The sequence below is a fragment of the Ceratotherium simum genome, chromosome 21 (assembly GCF_057802395.1).
Source record: "Ceratotherium simum simum isolate JZ-2026a chromosome 21, ASM5780239v1, whole genome shotgun sequence".
NCBI lineage: Eukaryota > Metazoa > Chordata > Mammalia > Perissodactyla > Rhinocerotidae > Ceratotherium > Ceratotherium simum.
In genome coordinates, this window is record NC_141920.1 from 11,276,690 (window position 1) to 11,299,034 (window position 22,345).

General features: G+C 55.1%; 1 protein-coding gene across 1 annotated transcript; it reads left to right on the forward strand.

Annotated features, from left to right (window-relative positions):
• The first annotated feature begins 704 nt into the window (after positions 1-704).
• KCNG1 (potassium voltage-gated channel modifier subfamily G member 1) lies at positions 705-19,465 on the forward strand. Its single transcript, XM_004430270.3, has 3 exons — positions 705-917; positions 12,799-13,598; positions 18,250-19,465. The coding sequence occupies exons 2-3, from the start codon at positions 12,825-12,827 to the stop codon at positions 19,018-19,020; spliced, it is 1,545 nt and encodes a 514-aa protein (XP_004430327.1). The 5' UTR covers positions 705-917; positions 12,799-12,824; the 3' UTR covers positions 19,021-19,465.
• Positions 19,466-22,345: the final 2,880 nt, after the last annotated feature.

The following is a 22,345-nucleotide window of genomic DNA, read 5'->3' on the forward strand; positions in this document are numbered from 1 at the left end:
AGAAGGAAAGGCACCTGGCGTGGCCCGTGCTGACCCTAAGAAGTTGACGTGGAAGGCGCGTGCAGCCCGGGTCCCGCAGCAGCATGAGGGGCAGAGGGCAGCGGTGCACTGGGACCTTCAGGGAAAAGCACAGGACACCGCGCGTGTGGCCCCGCGATGTAGAAGCGCGTGGAGGACGCGGCCCCCGGACAGCGGAGCATGGGGACTTTACACGGCACGTGTAGACCCTGGGACAGTGGCGCAAAGGGTCCACGACCGGCGGTGCCCTTAAACCGCCAGGGATAGCACGTGATATGGCGCACGACCCCAGGAGGCTGGCGCACGAGGGGCGCGTGCAGCCCCGGGGCAGCCGAGCGCGGGGACCTGAAGCGCGGGCGCGGGTGGGCGCAAGGGCAGCGGCGCGCGGGCGGGGGCAGGAGAAGAAGGGGGCGGCAGGGGGCGCTTCGCGCGTGCAGCCGGGCGCCGGGGCTCTGGAAGGTGTCGCGCGGAGCCCTGCCCATGCGAGGGACCGGGCCGCGAGCTGAGCCGCCCGGACGCCCGGTGCCCACGCGCGTTGTGCCTGCCGGGGCTGCGGGGCGAGGCCGGGCGCCGGGCTCTCCGCCCCCTCTCCCCGCCCCGCGCGCAGCCCCTCCCTCCGTCCCGCCTCCTGCCCGGCTCCCTCCCTCCGCGACTGGCGCGCGGCGCACTCGGAGCCCGGCGGGGACCGGGGCGCAGAGGCGGGCGGCCCTGGGTCCGAGGCAGGAGCGGAGCTGGGCCCGGGGGCCCAAGTTTGCCCGTGGCTCCGAGAGGCGGCGCGGGCGCGCCGGGCGACTTCCAGCCCCTTCTCGCGTCCTCGCCGGGGACCCGGTGGCAGCCCGGGGGACGGAAGCCGCGGCACGGCCAACTCCGAGGCGGGGACGCCGCGACGGGAACTTGAGGTGGGAACTTGGCGCGCTGCAGCCTCGCCGGGCGCCGCCGAACCCCCGACCGGCCCCCGCGCATGCAAACTCGGGCTCGGGGGGCGCTGCACGTGGCTGTAGCCCCGGGCTCCCCTGCGGGGGCCTCGAAACCCGCCGAGCGGGAAGGCTAGGGCGACAGAAGAACCGGGGACAGCTGCGGGAGGCGGCGTGGGGCGCGCTTGCCGAGGTCACGGTGCGGGTCCAGCTTCAGTTCTTCCCGAGGGGTCCCCGGGGCTCCAAGTGCTGGACGTTCGCGGCCGCGGTGACCGGGCGGGGGGCGCATCCTGGCTGTGGCGGAGATTTCTCGCCGCCTGGCTGGATCCAGGGAGGGGGGAGGCGGAAGGGGGGCGTCTGTCACTCGCTCATTCACTCTATCCTTAGGCACAGAATGGAGCATCCCCACCAGTGGGCTTTATTGAGTCATTCATTAACTCAACAAGCTCTTATTGAGCGCCTACTGTGTGCTAGGCGCTGGGGATTCCGAGACAGCTCTGTTCACTGGAGGCTCCAGCCTCTGGTAGGGAAGGTGGGTGGTCGCCTCCTCAGCCTCGGAGCTTCAGACCTCGCGGAAGCGGCTCAGTTTGAATGGATGGGAGCCTTTGAGTGAGGAAGGAAAAGAGAGAAGAAGTTCATCCATTCATGGATTGGACAAAGATTGATTGAGCACCTACTGTGGGCAGCTCAGCATGCATGATTTCATTCATTTCGCAAACAGTTCTTGAGGCACTGTGCTGGGGAGAGAGCAGTGGAGGAGAAGGACGGTGTGGGGGCGGGACGGGATGGAAGCCGCGTAGCAGCCTAGAGAGAAGTGGGGATTAAGACCGAGCCCTTCCCTTGAGGAGGCCCCAGCCCTGTGACAGGCTGAAGGTCACTAGATAGGTTGCAGCATGGCCTTTCCTTGGCTCATTTAATATGTTCATTCTCAAGGGGAAGGGGAGGCTGGAATAGGTTCTTGGACAGGAAGAAAAGGTCTTTAAACAGCTCCCTGGGGGGGGGGGGGTGGTAATGGGGAGGGGTGTTGAGAAAGGCTGATCTAATCTGACTGATGAAGGCAGGCTCCCAGCAATGGGGTTTATTAGTTAAGCTGCCCATTCCGCAGGCATTTTCTTAAGCACTTGCTATTCTTAAGCACTTAAAGGGTGCCAGGCACCAAAGTCCCCCAGATAGATGAGACAGACCCCCTTCACTGACACCTTGAGATAAGTGCAGGGGGAGGTGAGAGGAGGGGCAGGAACTGCTCTGATTCACTGCATGTGCGTGGTGGGGGGAGGCCTGCCTCTGCGAATCTGAGCGGAGGTTTATTCACTAGGGTGTGTTTGATACCCACACACATTACTGCAGCCAGAGTCACTATGGGGGGCCTCGCCAGAGCATGTCTCCAAGGAAAGTTCGGCACTGCTGGAGACCCAGCCCCAGTGCTGGGGCCAGGGAAGGGACACATGGCCAGGGCGTGCCGTCTTTCTTGAGTGGACTTCCCGGGCTCTGCCGGACCTAAGCTCAACCCGTGTGTCCTCTGTCTTGGAGCTCTGCAGAGGCACCTGCCGAGTGGGGAGGGAGGGAAGGTGTGTTTGAAAGACAGGCGAGGATGGCCCCTGGGGATTGCCCCCATCAGTTATTCCCTAAACCAGCCCGTTCCAGTGGAAAGATGTCTGTCATGGGACACACTCCAAACCTGTGGGGAACCATGAATGTGCTGGAAACGAGACAGCCTTGATTCCTGTCCCGAGACTTAAGAACTCAGGCTGGGGGCACCTGGAGCCTGACTGGGGCAGATCTGGGAGCCAGGCTCCCGTCCCACTGCTGCTTTGAATTCTCTACACGGGACACACAGCTGGGCTCTGGCAAGAAGTGTGAGAGATGCCTGGAACCGAAGAGCAAAGAGATGTGTCCCGGATGCAGGGCTGAGAGATGCAAACCCGGACTAAGGAATGAACCCCCAGCCCCTGAAGGGCGTCTTGACTGGGCTGTCCTTTCTCCACATCCCCTTTCTGAATCTGTGATCAAGAGTCAGCATTTCCGGTTGCCAAAGATAAAGGGGTCTGGGAATCCACTCTTGGACTCATTAAACCCGGAAATGGAGGCCCGGGGTGGAAAACGGCGGCTGGAAAAGCCACTCTGGATAGAATTAATACAAAGGGAGAGGCAAGGAAGGCTAGTTGCAAGCTCTCAATCACAGTTGGCCATTTTTATTATAGAGCAGACAGTATTTGATTAACAAAATCAGAACATGCAGTGGATGTGTTACAGATGGGGTCTGATTTGTGCCTTGGATTCTCCCCTGCCCTGTGGTGTCTGTGCCACACCCCGCGCCTCCCCAGCCAGGCGGGCACGACCATGCTCTCCCTCCTTCCTTCCTCACTTCCCCAGAGCCTGCAGCCTCAACACTTACTAAGGAAAGAGAACTGAGGGATTGTTTAAGCAGGTGTCCCCTTCCTGCTGCCCCACAGTCCCCCTTGGTCCCCCCAGCCTGCTCCTCTACTGATGCCTGTGTTCCCAAATTTCAGCCTGCAAGGAGACCAACAGAAAAGGACTTTCTGGCTCCTACCCCAAACACTTCCTGGTAGGAGGCAAATGTGCGTTTGGTGTTAATTTGCCAGCAGCAGAGTGGGGAGGCCCCAGACGCCGCCTCTGTCTTTTTTATAGCGGTGGAGACTGGCACGTTTTCTCATTTGGGGGCAGGAGGGGGATGGAGGGAAGAGCCCAGCTCCCAGCGAATATCCCCCTCAAGGGACTTGGACCCCAGCTCACAGGAAGCAGGCCTGAGGTCCAGCATGGTTGGATGGTGACGAGGATGGATGGCAGGTAGCTAAGAAAGACAGATTCTCGCGGGTGCAGCATGTCTCAGAGATTCAGCGTGCCAGGACCTGGGCCAGGCTAATGGCTGGATCCGTTTTGATTAATATGTTAATTGGGGATTAATTCAGCATGACCCGCCCCTGAGTCAGCCCAGCTAGGAACCCTAACCCTGACAGATGAAACCGCACTGGCAGGGGAAGGGCAGTGTGGAGAGATCGAGGGTCCCCTCGACACCTGCTCGGAGTTAGAGAGTGACACAAGTTGAGAAGCGTTGAGGGAGAGAAACCAAGGCCCGAGGAGCTCAGGAGAGAAATGCTTTTCTTTTAGAAAGCTGCCTTGGAGGTTGTGTTAGTTTCCTCCTGCCACATATTACCACCAGTTTGGTGGCTTAAAGCAACATAAATTTATTATCTTACAGTTTTGGGGGATCATAACTCCAAAATGGGTCTCACTGGGCTAAAATCAGGGGTCAGCAGAGCTGTGTTCCTTCTGGGGGAGGATCCATTTCCTTGCCGTTTCCAGTTTCTAGAGGCTGCCTGCACCCTTGACCCCTGGCTTCGTGTCACTCCAACGGCTGCTTCCATCATCACATCTTCCCTGCCTCGGATCTTCCTGCCCGCCTCTTATAAGGACCCTTGTGATTACATTGGGCCCACCGGGTGATCCAGGATCATGTCCCCATCTCAAGATCCTCAATTTAATCACACCAGCAAAATCTTTTTTGCTCTGTAAGGTAACATATTTGCAGGTTCCGGGGATTAGGACATGGACGTCTTTGGGGGACCATTATACCGTCTACCATAGGGGCGTGCCTCATCAGTTTATGTTATGGATGGGGAAACCGAGGCCCAGCGAGGGAGTGACTTGACTTCAGTGCCAGGTGACGGGGAGAGCCAGCACTGAAGTCCCTGCTCTGGAAGGTGTTTTCTGCTTCACGTTCCTCCTCTGAGAAGGGAAATGTGAGGGGAGTTGTGGGGAGGTGCCAAGCTTGCTGCACAAAAGCCGCTATAGCAAACACAGAGCTGTTCCACTGTGCCAGGCGCAGCCCCAAGCCCTTATGAGGCGGATGCAATGATTACCCCAGTTTACAGCTGAGGACGCTCAGGCACAGAGAGGTGAAGTCACTTGAGTGAGGGTGCACAGCCTGTAAATGCTGAGCCAGAGGCCATACCCTAACCCCTGGCTGGTTCCTGTCTACACTACTGGAGAGCTCTTCTGCCCAGAGGCCAACTCAGAATTTGACAAAACCAGGGTTTTTGCTGATTTCTTACTCTGCTCTTGTGCAAATACACAAGAGGAATAAAGATGTTTCCCCCAACCGTGGGTAGTTGCCTGCTTTCCCCAAAGACGTTCCAAAAGCTTGTCCGTAGAAAATAGAGACAAGAGATTCTGTCCCTGGCTTGCTGCAGGTAGTGGACACACACACACGCACGCACACACGCACACACACACACACACCCAGGAACCAGGAATCTGGGGAGGCAGTAAAATACAGAGGTAAAAGAGGTTTGACTTGGAGTCTCACAGACCTAGTTTGATTCTGACTTCATCCTTTATCACCAGAGTCGTGAGTGTTCACTTCTCGAAGCCTCAGTCTCCTCATCTGTAAAATGGGGGTGTTAATGGTACTGCCTGCCTCTTGGAGAAGGACGTGGGCTCACACAATTAAAGCTCTTAGCACAGCCCCTGGCACTTAGTGAGTGTGCAATTAAGAGAGGCTGGTTGTTGCTGTTACAGCCCAGTGGGCGTGCAGCACTCTCTCCTCATCCTTCCCTCCCACTCGAAGAGGGACAGAGAGCTCGGTCCTAAGGGATGGGCATAGGACTGGAAGAGCAGAGTCAAGAGAGGCCAGTGATTTGTTGAAATCCTGGAGAGAAACCCAGGAGGTATTTTTGCAGTTGGGATCAAGACGCAACAGTTTCTGGAAACCTTTCGTGTCCTTGATGGGATGTGGCCATGGGGACGAGAGATCAGGTGACACTGCTAATTCCTGCAGCAAACCTCCACTCACCAGATCCTCATAACAGCCCTGGAAGGTAGGCACCCTTATCCCACCCTGTAAGAAGGAAACAGGCTCAGAGAGGGCCGGTGACTCAGGGGGTGCAGATGGCTGTCTCAGGCCAAAGGGTTATTAGTGGGATCAGCAGTGATGGCCAGGCCAGCCTGGCTTGGCCCTTCATCCATCCTGCCACCTCCTCCCCAGGCCCTGCACCCCGACCCGTGGTCAAGCGCTGACCACAGAGCAGCCTCACCGTGGGGCTGCCACTCAGAACTCTTTTTGGTTTAAATGATCGTTTATCTTTAGAAATGTGTACTCAGCCCTCGGTCTTAGCTTGTGGACATCATCTTTCTCCCAAGAGGAAGGGAAAGAAATTGCAGGGGGAGTGCCAGCCGATCTGTGGGCTCACGAGGGGGAATTTGATCAAGGCAGCCCCAAAGCAGGTTTTTCTCTCTAACCAGAAGGGTTTCCACTTCTCCACTAAAGCTCCCTAAGTGTGGGACCCACAGCGCCTTCCAGGACCCCAAGGAGGCTGAGAAGCTGGGCAGGGGCTTCCCTCCAAAGCCCAGAGCAGCTGTCACCCCCCAGCCCCGGGGGGGTCTCCAGGCCTTCGTGCCACCCCCCTTTTCTCTCTCTGGATCTTCAGCGCACATAAGAATCTCTAGGGGAGCCTGTCAAAAATGCCACTTCCTGGGCCTCCCGCAGGGATTCTGTGTCTCCCCTGAGCGCCCAGGGCCATTGGGAGCCTGGTGTTTGGTTGTCCTTGTGCTCTTCATTTTTTTTCTTTTTTTAACCTGGATTAAAACCCAGAGTTGTGTTCGCCACACTCTTGACTTCATAGCCCTCCTCCTCACTGGCCCGGCCCAGGCCGGCTCACTCGCTCACCCCTTTGTTCCAGTCTCCGTGCTTACTCCCCTGCCCTGCCCCCAGGCACCCTCCCCCTGGCTGATATAGATCCTTACGTGTGCTTGAGTATCTGTGAAATACGTAACGGTGTGTGTGTTCATTTGCATAAATAGCATGGTGCTGTTCTGTTTCTTCTTCCACTTGGCACCATGTTTTGCAGACTTAAATGTATTGCCAAACCTACATCTAGTTCCTTGCTTCTAATTCCTGCGCAATCTATGGGAGTCCGCCATCTGTATCTATCACTTGTCCGTTTCCCCCAGGATGGATGCTAGGGGACCTCACAGCACCAAGAGCAAGATGGGACACACTTTCCTATACCTTGTTCCTCTTTTAGATCTGATTCTCCAGAAGCAGATCCTGAGTCAAGGATTTAAGTGCGAATAATTTATTACTAACAATGTCTGCCACAACCCCAGGGACCCGGATCTGGGAAATATAACCAGGAGTGGGATTCCTGGGTCGTAGAGCACCAGCATCCTTCATTTCCCACTGTACCCCTGATGGCTTTCCCAGAGGCTATACCAGACCACACTCCCTCTAGCAGTGGGCTCTGGCGGTCAGGCAATGCTGGGTTCAAATCCCGCTGGATCAGATTAAGAAAGAAGTCACCCCTCGCTGGTGGAGGGGGTGATGACAGACCCTCCTCATAGCTAATAATAATACAGCAGGTATCTGCTGAGGGTCCACTGCGTGTCAGGCATTGGGTCAAGCACGTCACCCGTGTCATCTGTTTTAGTCCTCTCCATAACTCAAGGAGGTAGGAGCTATTCATATCCCCATTTTACAGATGACGAAACTGAGTCTCAGAGGCAGGACAAGACTTGCCCAAAGTCACAGAGTGACTGGCCTTGAACCCAGGTCTCCTGATTGCAGAGCCAGTGGGCTCTTCCACTTCCCCAGCTTGGTGTCCCCCAGCTGGAGGAGGGCCAGCTTTCTCTCAGCATCGCCTGTGTTCGTTTCCTCTTGCTGCTGTAACAGATGACCACAAACTGAGTGGCTGAAAACAACACGAACTTATACCTCACACTTCTGGAGGACACAAGTCTCAAATGGGCCTTGCGGGGCTAAAATAAAGGTCTCGGCAGGCTGCATTCCTTTCTGGAGGATCTAGGGACAGTCGGTTCTTTGCCTTTTCCAGCTTCGAGAGGCTGCCTGCTTTCCTTGGCTCGTGGCCCCTTCCATCTTCACAGTGGCCGTCAGCATTGGCCAGTCGGGTCTTTGTCACAGCGTCGCATCACTCTGACACCCTCTCCTGCCTCTCTCTTCCGTCCTTTAAGGACCTTGTGATTGCATGGGGCCCCCAGAGAGTCCAGGATCATCTTCCCACCTCAAAGGCAGCTGATTAGCATCCCTAATTCCTCCTTGCCATATAATCTAACATATTCACAGGTTCCAGGGATTAGGATTAGGACGTGGACATCTTTAGGGGGGGTGGAGGGGGCATTAATCTGCCTACCACATCCCCCCTAGTGGTGTCTACGTGCACTAACCACTCGGGCCTGGTGTGGAATGCAGCTTCAGCAGGGAAGTGGGTGCTGGGCGCTGGGCACAGGGACCACTGGCCTCTGGGCTTTGCCCTATCTCTGCTAGCCTGGCCCTCCTACCCTCTCCAGCCCAGCCAGGTCAAAGCTACCAGCTAATACCACCCTCCCCAAACACACACACACACATGATCATCAGGTCAGCTTTGGTGGTCCGACACCGTCCATCCATGTGAGACACCCCATCCCTGCGCTCTCTGCAATTTGCCCACACCCTCTCCTGTCCATCATCCCCCAGCCAGGAAAGGCTGCCTCTAACTCAGGTCTCATCATAGCGCCACCTATCCATCACCTCAGTGAATGGCACCACTGGAATCATCCTAATTCATCTCTTTTCCTCTCACTACACTCCCGTCCCTCAGCAAGTCCTGTCAACTCGTCCTCCCAAGTCCATCCCAAATCCATCCAATTCTCCAGGCCCCTCCACTGGTCCAAACCTTGGTTGCCTCTTTCCAGAATGACTACAGGGGCTTCTAGCCTGGTCTCCCCAGCCCACCCACAGCCTTCTCCTGAGGACTCCCTGTCCCATGTAGAATAAACCCCAGCTCCTTGTCATGGCCCACTAGGCACTGCTCCGTCTGGCACCTGCCAACCTTCCCACGCTCATCTTCGCCCACCTTCCCCTCACCCACTCTGCCAGGTCACTCAGCCTTCTGTTTGGTCTTTGACCATCCACGCCCATCCCCAGGTCGGGGAGCAAGCTCTTCCAATTCCCTCTACCTGAGACACCCTCCCCCAGGTCCTCACAGGGGTGGCTCCTTCCCATCCATGAGGCTCAGCCCCAAGGACCCCTCCTCCGAGAAGCCCTCCCAGACCCCTCCGGCTAATGATGCCCGCAGTCATTTTCCATCTGTCACCTTGTTCCGTTCCCATCACAGCACTCACGACAGCCTGAAATGATCTGTGTACTTATTTAGAGACTGTCCCCCACTAGAATATCAGCTCCATAAGGACAGGGGCTGGGTCTGTCTTGTTCTCTGCTGTGCCTCTAGACCTAGCACAGGTCTGACGCGTGGTAAGTGTTGACTGAAGGAGTAACGGCTTCCTCAGGACTCCTCCTCCTCATCCCCACCATTGCAGCTCCTTTTTCAAACGGCTTCCTCTTTTCGGGCATCCATATAGAGCCTCAGAAGCAAACTCACTAATACCCATCATGCTCTAGAACTGACAGAGCTAACACTGCAGAGAAATTTTAAAAGACCAGACTTTCTGTGAGGGTATCAGGTGGGGTGAAGAGGAGCATCATTTTCCAGAAGCAGGACTGTGGGGCCTGTTTGATCTATGAACTTCACTCGCGACTCTGGAGTCCAGCATTCAGAGCCATGCTCCCCAAACCCATCACACTGGGCTTCCCCAAGACCCAAGGCCAAGGAGAAGTGTACCCACCCTCATTTAGCAAATTCCAGCGTCTGGCCCTCCCCAGGGAACTCGGGCCCTCTCTGGACAAGCAGCCTGACCGAAGCGTGCTTTTTCCTTTTCTCCGTACTGCACAGTCTGTTGGGACAGGCTAGCTTTCCACGCAGGATGCTGAGGCTTTAACCCACAGCTGACACAGTCCTGAGAGAAAGAAATGAAGAATTGCTGATTGAGGGAGCTTTCTGCTGGAGGGCGCGCGGGGAGGGCTGAAAGAAGCGATTCCCGGGGAGAAGAGGTGATTACAGCCCTGGGGGTTTCACAGGAGCCCCCAGGGCTTGCAGGATGAGACGAACGTTCCTTTGCCTTCATCACCATTCTCACTAAACAGAACATCATTTTTCCTCTCGTCTTTGGTGGCAAAGATAAAGCAGCAGAGCTGAACCGCGGCATCGCTGATGTGAAGAGCCTAAGAGGGATTCTTCCCACTCGTCCAAGGGATTCTGGCAGGCTCTGCCGGAGGAGACGGGTTCCAATTTTAGGAGAAGTTAAAAACATTCTCAACATTCTAAAATCAAATCATTTTAATTTCAAACACAGGTGTAGCCTAGCTTTCCAAAACCCAATCTGTGAAACTAGCTTTTCCCAAAGATAAATGAGTGGGGTGATGATTGGCTTTTGTAAAAGAATTCCTGTTAGGAAGGATCCCCTTTCAAATGTGGAACCCTGCCCACCACTCCCCCCCCGCCCCGCTCCTATAAAACTTTACTGTTTCTCATCCGTACAGGAGTGTGTGTATGTGTGTGTGTGTGTGCGTGTTTTCCCTGAACATGTCCATAGCACAGATTGACACTCAGATGTTGGAAATGGGTTTCCATTTCCAGTAGATTTTGCTGGTACCATTTGCTTCCATGAGGAATTGGGCTGGGGGAAGGATGGTGATATTAAAAAGCAAAGTATTAGAATCTTACTACTTTTCTATGCATTGGCTTAATTCTGGAGAGCTCTGTTGCTATAATCCAGGGGTCTCAAACTCAAATGCCTACAGGGGCCAGGAAGGAAACATACGTGAGAGAAGGGGAGTGGGTGTTAGGAAGACAATGTGGAGGAGTGGGGACTGTGGTAGATTGCTGCATACATGCCCTGCCTAAAGGGGACAGCCATTTCTCAGCTGGAATTTGGGCCAAATGTTGCTGGATAGTCTGATTTTTCAAGAGAAACCAAAAACATGAATTTTTACATGAAATTTCTCAATTTTCAAAATCTTCTCCAAGCCAGGCAAAATATCTGTTAACCAAATTCAGCCCATGAGCTATGACTGAATAAGCAACCTTATTCTAGTAGTGCAAACTCTTAGCTTTGAGGATTGGGAAGGAAAGAGAAACTGAGAGTTTGACCTCAGTTTCTCAGAAGTGCCCTCATCATGTTGGCCTCCCCGACAGGAAATGTACTCATTCGGTGAGCACTTCTTTGAGCTCTTACGCTGCTGGGTACGGGGATTCAGAGATGAGTAAAGCACAGTTCTTCCTCCACAGAGCAGGCAGTCTAATAAAGGAGCCAGGCTTGCACACAGATAATTCTAAAACAGAGTGGGAACTGCGGTGAAGATAAATGCACCAGGTATGGAGGAGGGGGACTCACTTTAGCTGGAAGAGCCGAGGAAGGCTTCCTGGAGGAGTGAGCATGCCTGTCCAGTGCACCCCTGTATCTTCAAGATGATGTGTGCCGATACCTGAGCAAACATGGCACCGTTGTGATAACTGTGCATGTCTTTGGACATTGCCTCTTATTTATGGCAAACGATATAGGTTTTCCATTTATGGAAGTAATACAAGGTGTCGCTTTAAGATAAATGCGAATAGTAATAATAGACAACAATTATTGAGTACCAACTATATGCCAGGCATGGCATTAAGTGCTCTTATGTACATAATTCATTGAATCCTCTCAGTAATCCCATGAAGCAGGTCATATGGTTACACCCATTTTACAGATGAGGAAATTGAAACACATCAAGATTGAGTAACTTGCCTGGGCCGTGAGACTCCCAAGTCTGCCTGTAACCACAACATCAGAGCCTCTGGCCTCAGCACTGTGGATATTGGGGGCCGGATAGTTCTCTGTTGTGGGGTCTGGCCTGTGCATCACAGGACATGTAGCAGCATCCTTGGCCCCTATCCGCTAGATGCTGGTAGCGTCCCCCATCATGACAATCTAAAATCCCTCCAGACATTGCCACACGTCCACGGGGGGACAAAATCGGCCCCGGTTGAGAACCACTGGTCTCCACTAAACTACTTTTCCAAGCTAAATAAATACAAAAAATTGGGGCGAATTTAAAATCAAGTGTTACGTAAGTAATAGTACAGATGTTGCATGCCAGTCCACTGGGATGCAGCTCTGGGGGCCTGGGGACCATGTCTGATTCTGTGCTTGACCGCCAGCCCCCAGTGCTTAAAGCAGTGCCTTTTATAGCATCAATGAGGTGGATATGGAAGAATTAGGAAATGCTGAACCATGGTGTTGCTAGTTTCACTTTTTTTTTTTTTTTTTTTTTTGGTGAGGAAGACCAGCCCTGAGCTAACATCCGATGCCAATCCTCCTCTTTTTGCTGAGGAAGACTGGCCCTGGGCTAACATCCATGCCCATCTTCCTCTACTTTATATGGGACACCGCCACAGCATGGCTTGACAAGCGGTGCGTCCGGTCTGCGCCCGGGATCCGAACTGGCGAACCCCAGGCCACCGCAGCTGAGCGCACAAACTTTGCTGCACCACCCGAGGGCCCGCTATTTTCACTCTTAAGTGAATTTCTTAGTCAGCTTGGGCTGCTGTAACGAAGTACCCAGACTGGGTGGCTTAAACCACACACATTTATTGCTCACAGTTCTGGAGGTTGGAAGTCGGGGTCAGGGTGCCAGCATGGCCGGGTTCTAGAGAGGACACTCTTCCTGGCTTGTAGATGGCTGCCTTCTCGCTGTGCCCTCCTGGTGGAAGGAGCCAGCGAGCTCCAGTGTCTCTTCCTCTTCTTATAAGGGCACCCATCCCATCATGGGGGCTCCACCCTCATGACCTTATCTAAACCTAATTTCCCCCCAAAGTCCCGCCTCCTAATACCCTCCCATTGGGGGTTAGGGCTTCCCCTATGAATTTGGGGCGGGGGGCGGGGCACAATTCAGTCCGCAACAGCAAATATCTGCAGAACCGGCGTTGTCCGCCAAGACTGAGGAGTCACTGCAGTCTTTCCTTGCTTCTCCCCCCAGGCCCCAGAGGGATGTGAAGGCCCAAAATGACCCTCCTGCCGGGAGACAATTCTGATTACGACTACAGCGCCCTGAGCTGCGCCTCGGACGCCTCCATCCACCCGGCCTTCCTCCCGCAGAGACAGTCGCTCAAGGGCGTCTTCTACCGCCGCGCCCAGCGGCTGCGGCCGCAGGACGAGCCCCGCCAGGGCGGCCAGCCCGAGGACCGCAGGCGGCAGATCATCATCAACGTGGGCGGCATCAAGTACTCGCTGCCCTGGACCACGCTGGAGGAGTTCCCGCTGACGCGGCTGGGCCAGCTCAAGGCCTGCACCAACTTCGACGACATCCTCAACGTGTGCGATGACTACGACGTCACCTGCAACGAATTCTTCTTCGACCGCCACCCGGGGGCCTTCGGCACCATCCTGACCTTCCTGCGCGCGGGCAAGCTGCGCCTGCTGCGGGAGATGTGCGCGCTCTCCTTCCAGGAGGAGCTGCTCTACTGGGGCATCGCCGAGGACCACCTGGACGGCTGCTGCAAGCGCCGCTACCTGCAGAAGGTCGAGGAGTTCGCCGAGTCGGTGGAGCAGGAGGACGACGACGACCCGCTGGCCAGCGAGGACCGCGACAGCGAGGGCCCGGCCGGGGGCGAGGGCCGCCTGGGCCGCTGCATGCGGAGACTGCGCGACATGGTGGAGAGGCCGCACTCGGGGCTGCCGGGCAAGGTGTTCGCCTGCCTCTCGGTGCTCTTTGTCACGGTCACCGCTGTCAACCTCTCGGTCAGCACCTTGCCCAGCCTGAGAGAGGAGGAGGAGCAGGTAAGAAAGAGCCCAGAGCTGTGTGCGGGAGGCTCGCTGCAGTGAGGGAAGGCCTCTGAAGACAGGAGATAAAATGGTCTGCTGGACCACTGTCCTCCCAGAAGTCTACATCCTTCACGCCCGCAGTCACCTCCTCCAGGAGGCCTTCCCTGACTGCGCTGTCTGAGTAGCATCCCCATTCCCTCCTGACATCGTGTGTACATGTGTCCTGTCCACCTCCATGTTCAAAAATGAGCTCTCTGCCTGGTGTGGTCTCCCCTGTGCCCTCAGTGTCAAGAATGATGTCCAGCATGGATGAGGCACTCAGCCACTCTCTGTTGAGTGGACGACTGAGTGAATAAATGGATGATGTGATTTGTGATGTGTCTGGCCCTAAGCTAAGCACATGACATATATCATCAAAATTTATTGGAGTCCTTTCTCAGTCTTCCTAGTTCTCTTGTGTAAAAATATCCTGGAAACATTTTATGGGTCTTGAACATCATTTTTATTGATAGGTGTGTGTGTGTGCTCGTGTCTTCAAATAGTGAGCATTTCTTTGTGTTAAATGAGAGAATGCGGGCAAAGTGTTTATCCAGGGCCTCACACGGGTGTGTGCTCACTTCTCAGGGCTGCCCCTTAGCAGGCAGTTAATAGGCACAGGGGCTGGGCTGCAGCTCTGCCTGCGTCTTGTTCTCTGGGGGAACCTTCCAGCAGCCCCGTACAGGAGGTGTCCTCACACTCACCTAACTGATGAGGACACTGAGGCAGAGCAGCTCGCCCAGACCCCGATCTGACCGAGTCCAAATTCTGTGTTCTTAAACACAGAAGTATGCGTCCCACATGGCAGGACCTCATTAGCCACGGAAGTGTGATGGTCCACACTGTGCTTTCCAAAACTTTGACTTGGTTGCCAACATTTAAAAGTAAGGTGTTTTTCATTTAAAAATTCAAACTCCCAGCTTCTCTTAAAATTTGTATGGTCGGGCCCCCTGGCCTGCGGTCCCTCATGGCAGCTCTTGGTGGGAGCTGGCTCCACGGGACTTGCGTTCCCCAGGTCAGCCTCCTGATGTCTGAGACCCTCAGGCCTTTGAGTGGGAGCCCTGCCCACACATAAGGGTTCTGGAAGCGAGTTTCAAGACAGCCCGGAGTTTCACACAGGTACAAATTACATGAGTATTGGAGAAATAGATATGGCAGTGTGAAATGAACATAAACGTCATGGCAGCCAGCATCTATTGAGCACTGGCTGTGTACCCTGCATGCGCTAAGTGCTTTATATGCTCTCTGATTGCACATTACAACTCCTCACCACGTGCGGGTTTTTCCACGTACAGATATGATGGAGGAAGTAGCAATGGCTGTTGCATTTGTAACTCACAGGGGGTTTCTGGGCCTTTTTATCTACATTGAATTTTAAAAATGAGTATTCAGAAAACAGCCCTCAACTAGTAAAATTAACTTCTGATAAGCATAAAGGGCAGTGAGGAAGAGGGCAGGGCCAGAGCCACATGGCCTGAATTTGAATCCTATTCCGTCCACGCTGGCTGTGTATCTGTAGGCAACTTACTTACCCTCCCTGTGCCTCAGTTTCCTCACCCGTCCACGGGGCCGTGAACAGGCCCGCCTCACAGCATTGTGAGGATTCAGTGAGTGAGTCCACGTGAAGCGATTGGAACAAGGCCTGCGCACGAGCGTGCGGGAAGTGCAAACTGTACGGATTATACGCGCCTGCCAAGAAAAGAGAGAAAACGCTCGTCGTTTGAGACCTGTTGGAAGTGCCTGTACTTCGTCTAGATTTCTTCTTAGCTCCAACATATGCAGTCCTGATTTTATCAGGAAAATACTAATAACACCACTGTTTTCTTCAACTTCTGATACTTGCTTTTTTTTTAATACAGCCATGTGTCGCTTAACGACGGGATATGTTCTGAGAAATGCATCGTTAAGCAATTTCATCGTTGTGCAAACATCATAGAGTGGACTTACACAAACCTAGACGGTGTAGCCCACTACACACCCGGGCTGTATGGTGCTCATCTGTGGGACCCCCGTCCTACGTGCGATCCACCATTGACCGAAACGTCATTATGTGGCGCATGACTGTAATACCTGGTCTGTTTCGTGATTCAGTGAAAATGCTGTTCTCTCCCTTCATTTTGGGGACCAGTAGGTTCACTGTTTCACTTGCTCCTTAGCACACATTTGAGTGCCTACTGTCTTCAGGCACGGTGGGGCAGGCAGAGTGACCAGAATGAGCCTTCCAGCTTCAAGGAGCTTCACGTCTAGTGGAGGGGGGACAGTGACACCCCCATATGTGTGAGACAAGCTGAGGGGGCTCTTGTGAGAGGCCCCCCAACTGTGCTGGGGATACTTGGAGGGGGCGCACTCCAGGAAGGCTTCCCAGAGGAGAGGGCTTCCTGTCCCAGAGGTCTGAGACCTCTAAGCCCCACCCAGTACTAGTGCATCTCTCCGGTCTAACGGATTCCTGGAGAGCGTGCCATTAGAGCAGGACTCGAGAACCCGCTGTGCCCAGGACCCAACAAGATGCCCCAGGCTAGAACCGTTAGCGCCTTCCCTCTGCCAAAGGCCGCTTTGAGCTTGAAGGTCAAAGCCTCTAGGGACCGTCTGCCGTCCAGTTATATTCCAGAGAGACGAGCTGGCAGCCAGCATGCCAAATACAGTGCACAGATGTGTTTGAGTGTTTAGGCCCAGAGACTGTTTCCTCTCTATTGAGTTATCACAACATTTAAAACCCAGGAGATTTCACATAAAACTCCAGATTTCCAGCTTCTCTTGAAAGCTTCAGTGAGGCAGCCTCAAGCCTGTTCGCTGGGGCAGTGATCCGAGGGTGCTGAGCAGGACAGCCTTGCTCTCCAGCGGGCCTCCACCCAACCTGGCCCTCCTTCCCCGTTTTTCCCTTGCCTGCCTGGCCTTGAGTTGGCACCTCTGTCTAAACACCAGTCCAGCGCTCTTCGGCCAGCCCGGTGGCGTAGCAGTTAAGTGCGTGTGCTCTGCTTCGACAGCCTGGGGTTCGCAGCTTCGGATCCCAGGCCTACACACCACTTGTCAGGCCATACTGTGGCAGCGTCCCATCTAAAGTAGAGGAAGATGGGCACGGATGTTAGCCCAGGGCCAGTCTTCCTCAGCAAAAAGAGGAGGACTGGCAACAGATGTTAGCCCAGGGCCAATCTTCCTCAGCAAAAAAAAAAGGAAAAAAGAGAGAGAGACCCAATGCTCTTCCATCCATCCCAGTAACAAATGTGAGTTGATCACCTGCCACATGCCAGGCCTTCCCACATGCTGGGGTACTAGCAGTGGACAAACCGCCCACCCTGTGGGGCTACAGTCTGCTGGGGCAAGGCGGCAGGCAAGGCGGGGGGCAGAGACAGACAATAAATGAGATAAATAAGTAACTTATAAAGCATATTCAAATATGGTGGGCTCTTCGAGCAGACAGCACAGGATAAGGGGAATGGGGGGAGGACAAAAGGGGTGGTCACAAAAGCCCTCCCCAGGAAGGTGATATGGAAGCAAAGAGCTGGGGGAAGGGAGGGTGGGTGATGTGGGTGTCTGGGGGAAGAGGAATCTCACAGGGGAAGCAGGAGGTCAAGGCTGGGCTCGGGGGTGAGCCTGAGGTTGGAGGAGCCATGAGGAGCCCATGAGGCTGGAACAGGCAAGCAAGGTGGGCGGGGGGTAAGGGAGTGAGAGAGGTGGTGCCGGGGCCACGGTACCCTGGGGCCAGAGGAGGGGACTGAGCTATCTCTCTGTGCCATGGAGGGGCTGAGCAGAGGCGGGACAGGGTCTGATTCATGTTCTCAGGGTCCCTCTGGCTGTGTGTACAAAATGGACTGTAGGGACGAGAGAGCCCAGGGAGGGCGTGCCAGCAAGAGAGGATGGGGGCTGGACCAGGTGGGGGCAGTGGACCTAGGAGAAGTGGTTTGATTCTGGAATTGTTTTAAATGGACAGCCAACGGGATATCCTGAGGATTATATGGGAGGTGGCGGGAGGAGGCCAAGTCTCCTGTCCAGAGCAAGGGGAAAGGTGGGATTGCCGATGGCTGAGAAGGGAAACCACAGGCGGTGGGTGTGCAGGAGAAATCAGGAGCCCAAAGAGACTAGATCTTATTGTTGCTGCCACAGAAAAGAAACGATAATTATGTGGCGTGTTAGAGGTGCTGGCTAATGCTACAGCGCTACTAATCACACTGCAATACATAGATGGATCAAAGCAACTCATCGTACACCCTAAGTTTACACAATGCTATATGTCAACTGTATCTCAATACAAATAAATTTAAAAGAAGAAGAAGAAATCAGGAGCCTGGTTTAGGACATGACGAGTTTGAGACGGCTATCAGACGCCCCAGGGGTGTCATCAAGGAGGCAGTCTGTCTGGGGTCTGGAGGTCGGGGGCGAGGTCTGGGCTGGAGAGAGAGTTGAGGAGTGGTCAGCTTCTAGATGGCACTTCAAGCCCGAGGCCTGGACGTCATCGTCAGGGAGTGAGCATAACTGCAGAGAGCCCCAGGGCCACACGACATGGACAGGCGGGTTGGCCGTGCCCAGACCGCCTTTCACCAGGTAGCGAGCGCAGCCCCCCGCCCCACAGAGCTCCGTGCTCCTTGCTGGTGGGACCTCTGACCTCTCCCGTGACCTCTCCCCTCTCTCCCAGGGCCAGTGCTCCCAGATGTGCTTCAACATCTTCATCGTGGAGTCCGTGTGCGTGGGCTGGTTCTCCCTCGAGTTCCTCCTGCGGCTGGTCCAGGCGCCCAGCAAGCTGGCCTTCCTGCGGAGCCCGCTGACGCTGATCGACATGGTGGCCATCCTGCCCTACTACGTCACCCTGCTGGTGGACGGCGCCGCCGCGGGCCGCCGCAAGTCGGGCGCGGGCAGCAGCTACCTGGACAAGGTGGGGCTGGCGCTGCGGGTGCTGCGGGCGCTGCGCATCCTGTACGTCATGCGCCTGGCCCGCCACTCGCTGGGGCTGCAGACGCTGGGGCTCACGGCCCGCCGCTGCACCCGCGAGTTCGGGCTCCTGCTGCTCTTCCTCTGCGTCGCCATCGCCCTCTTTGCCCCGCTCCTCTATGTCATCGAGAACGAGATGGCCGACAGCCCCGAGTTCACCAGCATCCCTGCCTGCTACTGGTGGGCTGTCATCACCATGACGACTGTGGGCTATGGAGACATGGTACCCAGGAGCACACCCGGCCAGGTGGTGGCACTCAGCAGCATCCTCAGTGGCATCCTCCTCATGGCCTTCCCGGTGACCTCCATCTTCCACACCTTCTCTCGCTCCTACCTGGAGCTCAAGCAGGAACAGGAGAGGGTGATGTTCCGGAGGGCCCAGTTCCTCATCAAAACCAAGTCGCAGCTGAGCAGCATGTCCCAGGACAGTGACATCTTGTTTGGAAGTGCCTCCTCGGACACCCAAGACAACAGCTGAGGCCAGAGGACACGCCTCGTCACCATCACCACCAGGACACCCTCAGCCCCGCCTGCCCTCTGCGGCTTGAAGCCATTGTCATCACTGCAGAAGCCCTGGAAGGCACGTGCCGCTTCTGAGCGCGGCCCTGGCATAGGACTGACTGGAACCACACCCCAGGGAGGACGTCGCACCATCCGCAGAGGGGCCTTGCCCTCCGCAAGCGAAGAGGAAGCTGTCCTGACCCCAGCACACAGCTGCGACCAGCCCCCCCCCCCCCCCGCCCCAGCCCCTGTGTCTGTTTCCCTTGGTAAGGAGATGGCTTGTTCTTTCCACCATGTAAATAACATGCCCAGCAAAGACTTGCTTTATGGGTGTGCCTAGAGAAAAATATACAAACAGCAGCAGCAGTGTGTCTGTCTGTCTATAGTGTGGATCATATGCAATTAAAGAAAACCTTTGAAAAAGAGAGAAAAAGCCTTCTGTCAGGCTCTCTTAAGAGAGGAAACTGTCTCCCAGCAAAGCCAGCCAGTGTGGGTGCCGGAAGGAACGGGGCCTGTCTCCCTGGGTCTTTCCAGCCCGATGGGCCCCAGTGGGTTTGGAGGAAATGGGAGAAAACAGAGAGCTACCTTTGGGAAAACTGCTGGTAAATACTGCATTCCCTCTCTTGTTTGTCTCTGACTCCTCCCACCTCCAGCCTCTCTTTCTCCCTTTTTCCTTTTCTCCCATCCTCTGTTCTCCTCTTTTGTACCTTAAGGCCTATTTTGCAAACTTTTCCCCCAAGGCACCCCTAACAGTTGGGTGGACCCCAAGGGGCCTGTCAGCACTGCTGACCACAGGTGAAATCGCTTCATTTTATCTCTAAAAACTAGTGTGGGTTTTTATTCTACTCCACATTTATTTTAATATTTGAAAAAAATGCTTTAAATCATTTACCTGAACCTAAATCGACACCTAGAGTGGGGTTGATGCTTCGGGAAGGTGGGCCATGGTCCCCGGGAAGTCTGAGAAGCACAGTCTGAAGCCCCCAAAGGCCTCGCTGTGCTCCACAAAGACCTGCAGAGCCCCCGCCTGACCGGGAACAGCTCTCTGCCCTCACGTGGTATGGATGACATGTGGTAGAGGGGGAACCCAGGCCAGCCCACCAGCTTGACTCAGCTGGCAGGGATCAGAGCCCCTCGGTGCCAGGATGGGGAGGGGCTTCAGCCCAGGTCGCAGTCACAAGTCTGTCTTCACCCTCAAAGATACGAAGATACAGCAGCATCACTTTCTTCTTCATTCCAAACCTCCTGCTGCCTTGGCCATGGCCCTCCCCTCGGCCGGCAGCAGAAAGCACTCTCTCGGAATCTGATCACACCGCCGCCCTGCCTAAATCCACCAGTGGCTGTCCCTCACGTTCAGAATAAACCCAATGCCCTGCGTGACCTGGGCCCTCCCCTCCTCACCAGCTTCATCTCCCACCTCTCTCTCTGTCGCTCACTCCACCCAGCCACACTGGCCTCGGTTCTGCTCCTCCCGCGCACCCAGCCCAACCCACCTCAGGGCCTGCCCGCATTCAGATCCCTCTGACGGGCATGCCCGTCCTACAGAACATTGCATGGCTGGCTCTTTCCCATCACCTTTCTGACCACCTCCCTATAGACTCCACTCCAGCACCTCTGCCACCACCACTCTCCCCCCTTACCCAGCTTGATGTTCTTCATCCCCTGATCGACCTCTGAAATTGCCTTGTTTGTTTCTCGGCTACTCAGTTACGGTCCGTCTCCCGCACAAGGAGGTCAGGGATACACTGGCGGGGACTCAGCGATATGGCTGACCCCTGACCCCCAGCACCTAGCACAGGGCCTGGCACCTGGTAGGTGCTCCATAAACGTTTGTGGAATGAATGAACGAATGAATGAATGAAGGGAACAGGAAAGAGGGCCAGGAAGTAGAAAGCCGTTTGCTTTCGACGTGGGATGCCGGGGTGTCCGAGCACCTCTCTCTTTCTCTCTCTCTCTCCGGTGTGGGGCCCGGCTCTCTCAACGCCACACACTCGGTGATGCAGAGTGGAAACATCATCTGAGTCACGAGGGCCTTGTTACAGGCTCTCCTGACACCTGCTTCCAGTGACTCACGCCTAAAAAGTCAGTTTTCCAGTTAATTAACTCTGCCTTCCCCAGCCCAGTGGGTGTCACAGGAGACAGGCATCATGCTGGTGTGGTAATAATACCTTGATTTGTGGAGTGACTTTGTTTCCCCTCCAAAGTGGCTGTGAGAGACAGGAGACACTTGAAAATGCTAGACAGACAGAAAGGTGGCACAGGAAGAGGTATACAGTGGAGCCCTTTAAAACTCAAGGGAGCGGAAGGCACATGCCATTTGGGGTGAAGGAGGGAACCCCAAATGGGGTGGCGCTGGGAGGGAGCTGTGCCCCCACTACACTGAGGGCAGAGGCTGGGGCTGGGGGCACTGAGGGTCGAGGTTTCCTGCGTCTTCTTGCAGATTCTGACCAGTGCTGGTGGCTCGGGCCGAGGTCCAGACCTAGGCGCCTCTCAAGACCTCCCTTGGGACAAAGGGGCTCTCGATACTGAGCTGCACACCCAGAGTGGGGCAGAGGGGCCGTTGGCCCTAATGAAGAATCCAGAGGCCTCGGGACGCCTGACTGACCGCTTCTAGGACCATCATCACCTTCACGATCACGGCTTTTCCACTCTTGCTAGAGTGGACATTGCTAGCACATTGCTAGAAACAATGTGAAATCTGACACAGAGAGGCCAGCTAGAAATCGGATCGAATAGGATCTGTTCTGCCTGAGGTGTGGGGGCACCATTCCTTGCCTCTGCCCTAAGGGGGCCTCCCTTTCCACCCCGGTGCAGGCGACTAACTCCGCACAGCCCCCCGAGGGACGGTGAGTGAAAGTCACTGCTCTGGGGGAAACAGCAAAGCAGACCTTCCCAAATCTGATTTATTGTTTAGGTCACATGGTTCCCCTCATCTCCGGTTCAGCTCAGCGCTTCTGGAGGACGCACAGCGGGGGTTTGGGAAGCTGACTTAGTACAGATTCTCAGGCCCCAGCTCTGAGCAGGGCAGGACTTCTCGCCTGGGGCTCAGAATTAAAGAGGGAGCCAAAAACACTCAGAAATCTAGATACATCATACTTTAATGCAGAATTTTTTAAAAATCAAAATTAATGTCAAGAATCCACAATGAACAAAATATCCAGATTTTGGATAAAGACAGGGTCTGCCTCTGCACTTGCACAACCCAGCCCCACTTGCCTCTCCCGAGTTCCGGTCCTGTCCCCACACCCCTGGGGACACCCCAGGCATATCCTGCGAGACAGCTGCAATCGGCCGAGGGCAGG

Coding starts and splice junctions, on each gene's coding strand:
- KCNG1 (XM_004430270.3), top strand. CDS start 12,825: ATGACCCTCCTGCCGGGAGACAATTCTGATTACGACTACAGCGCCCTG. Junction 13,599..18,249: donor TGAGAGAGGAGGAGGAGCAG/GTAAGAAAGAGC, acceptor CCTCTCTCCCAG/GGCCAGTGCTCCCAGATGTG.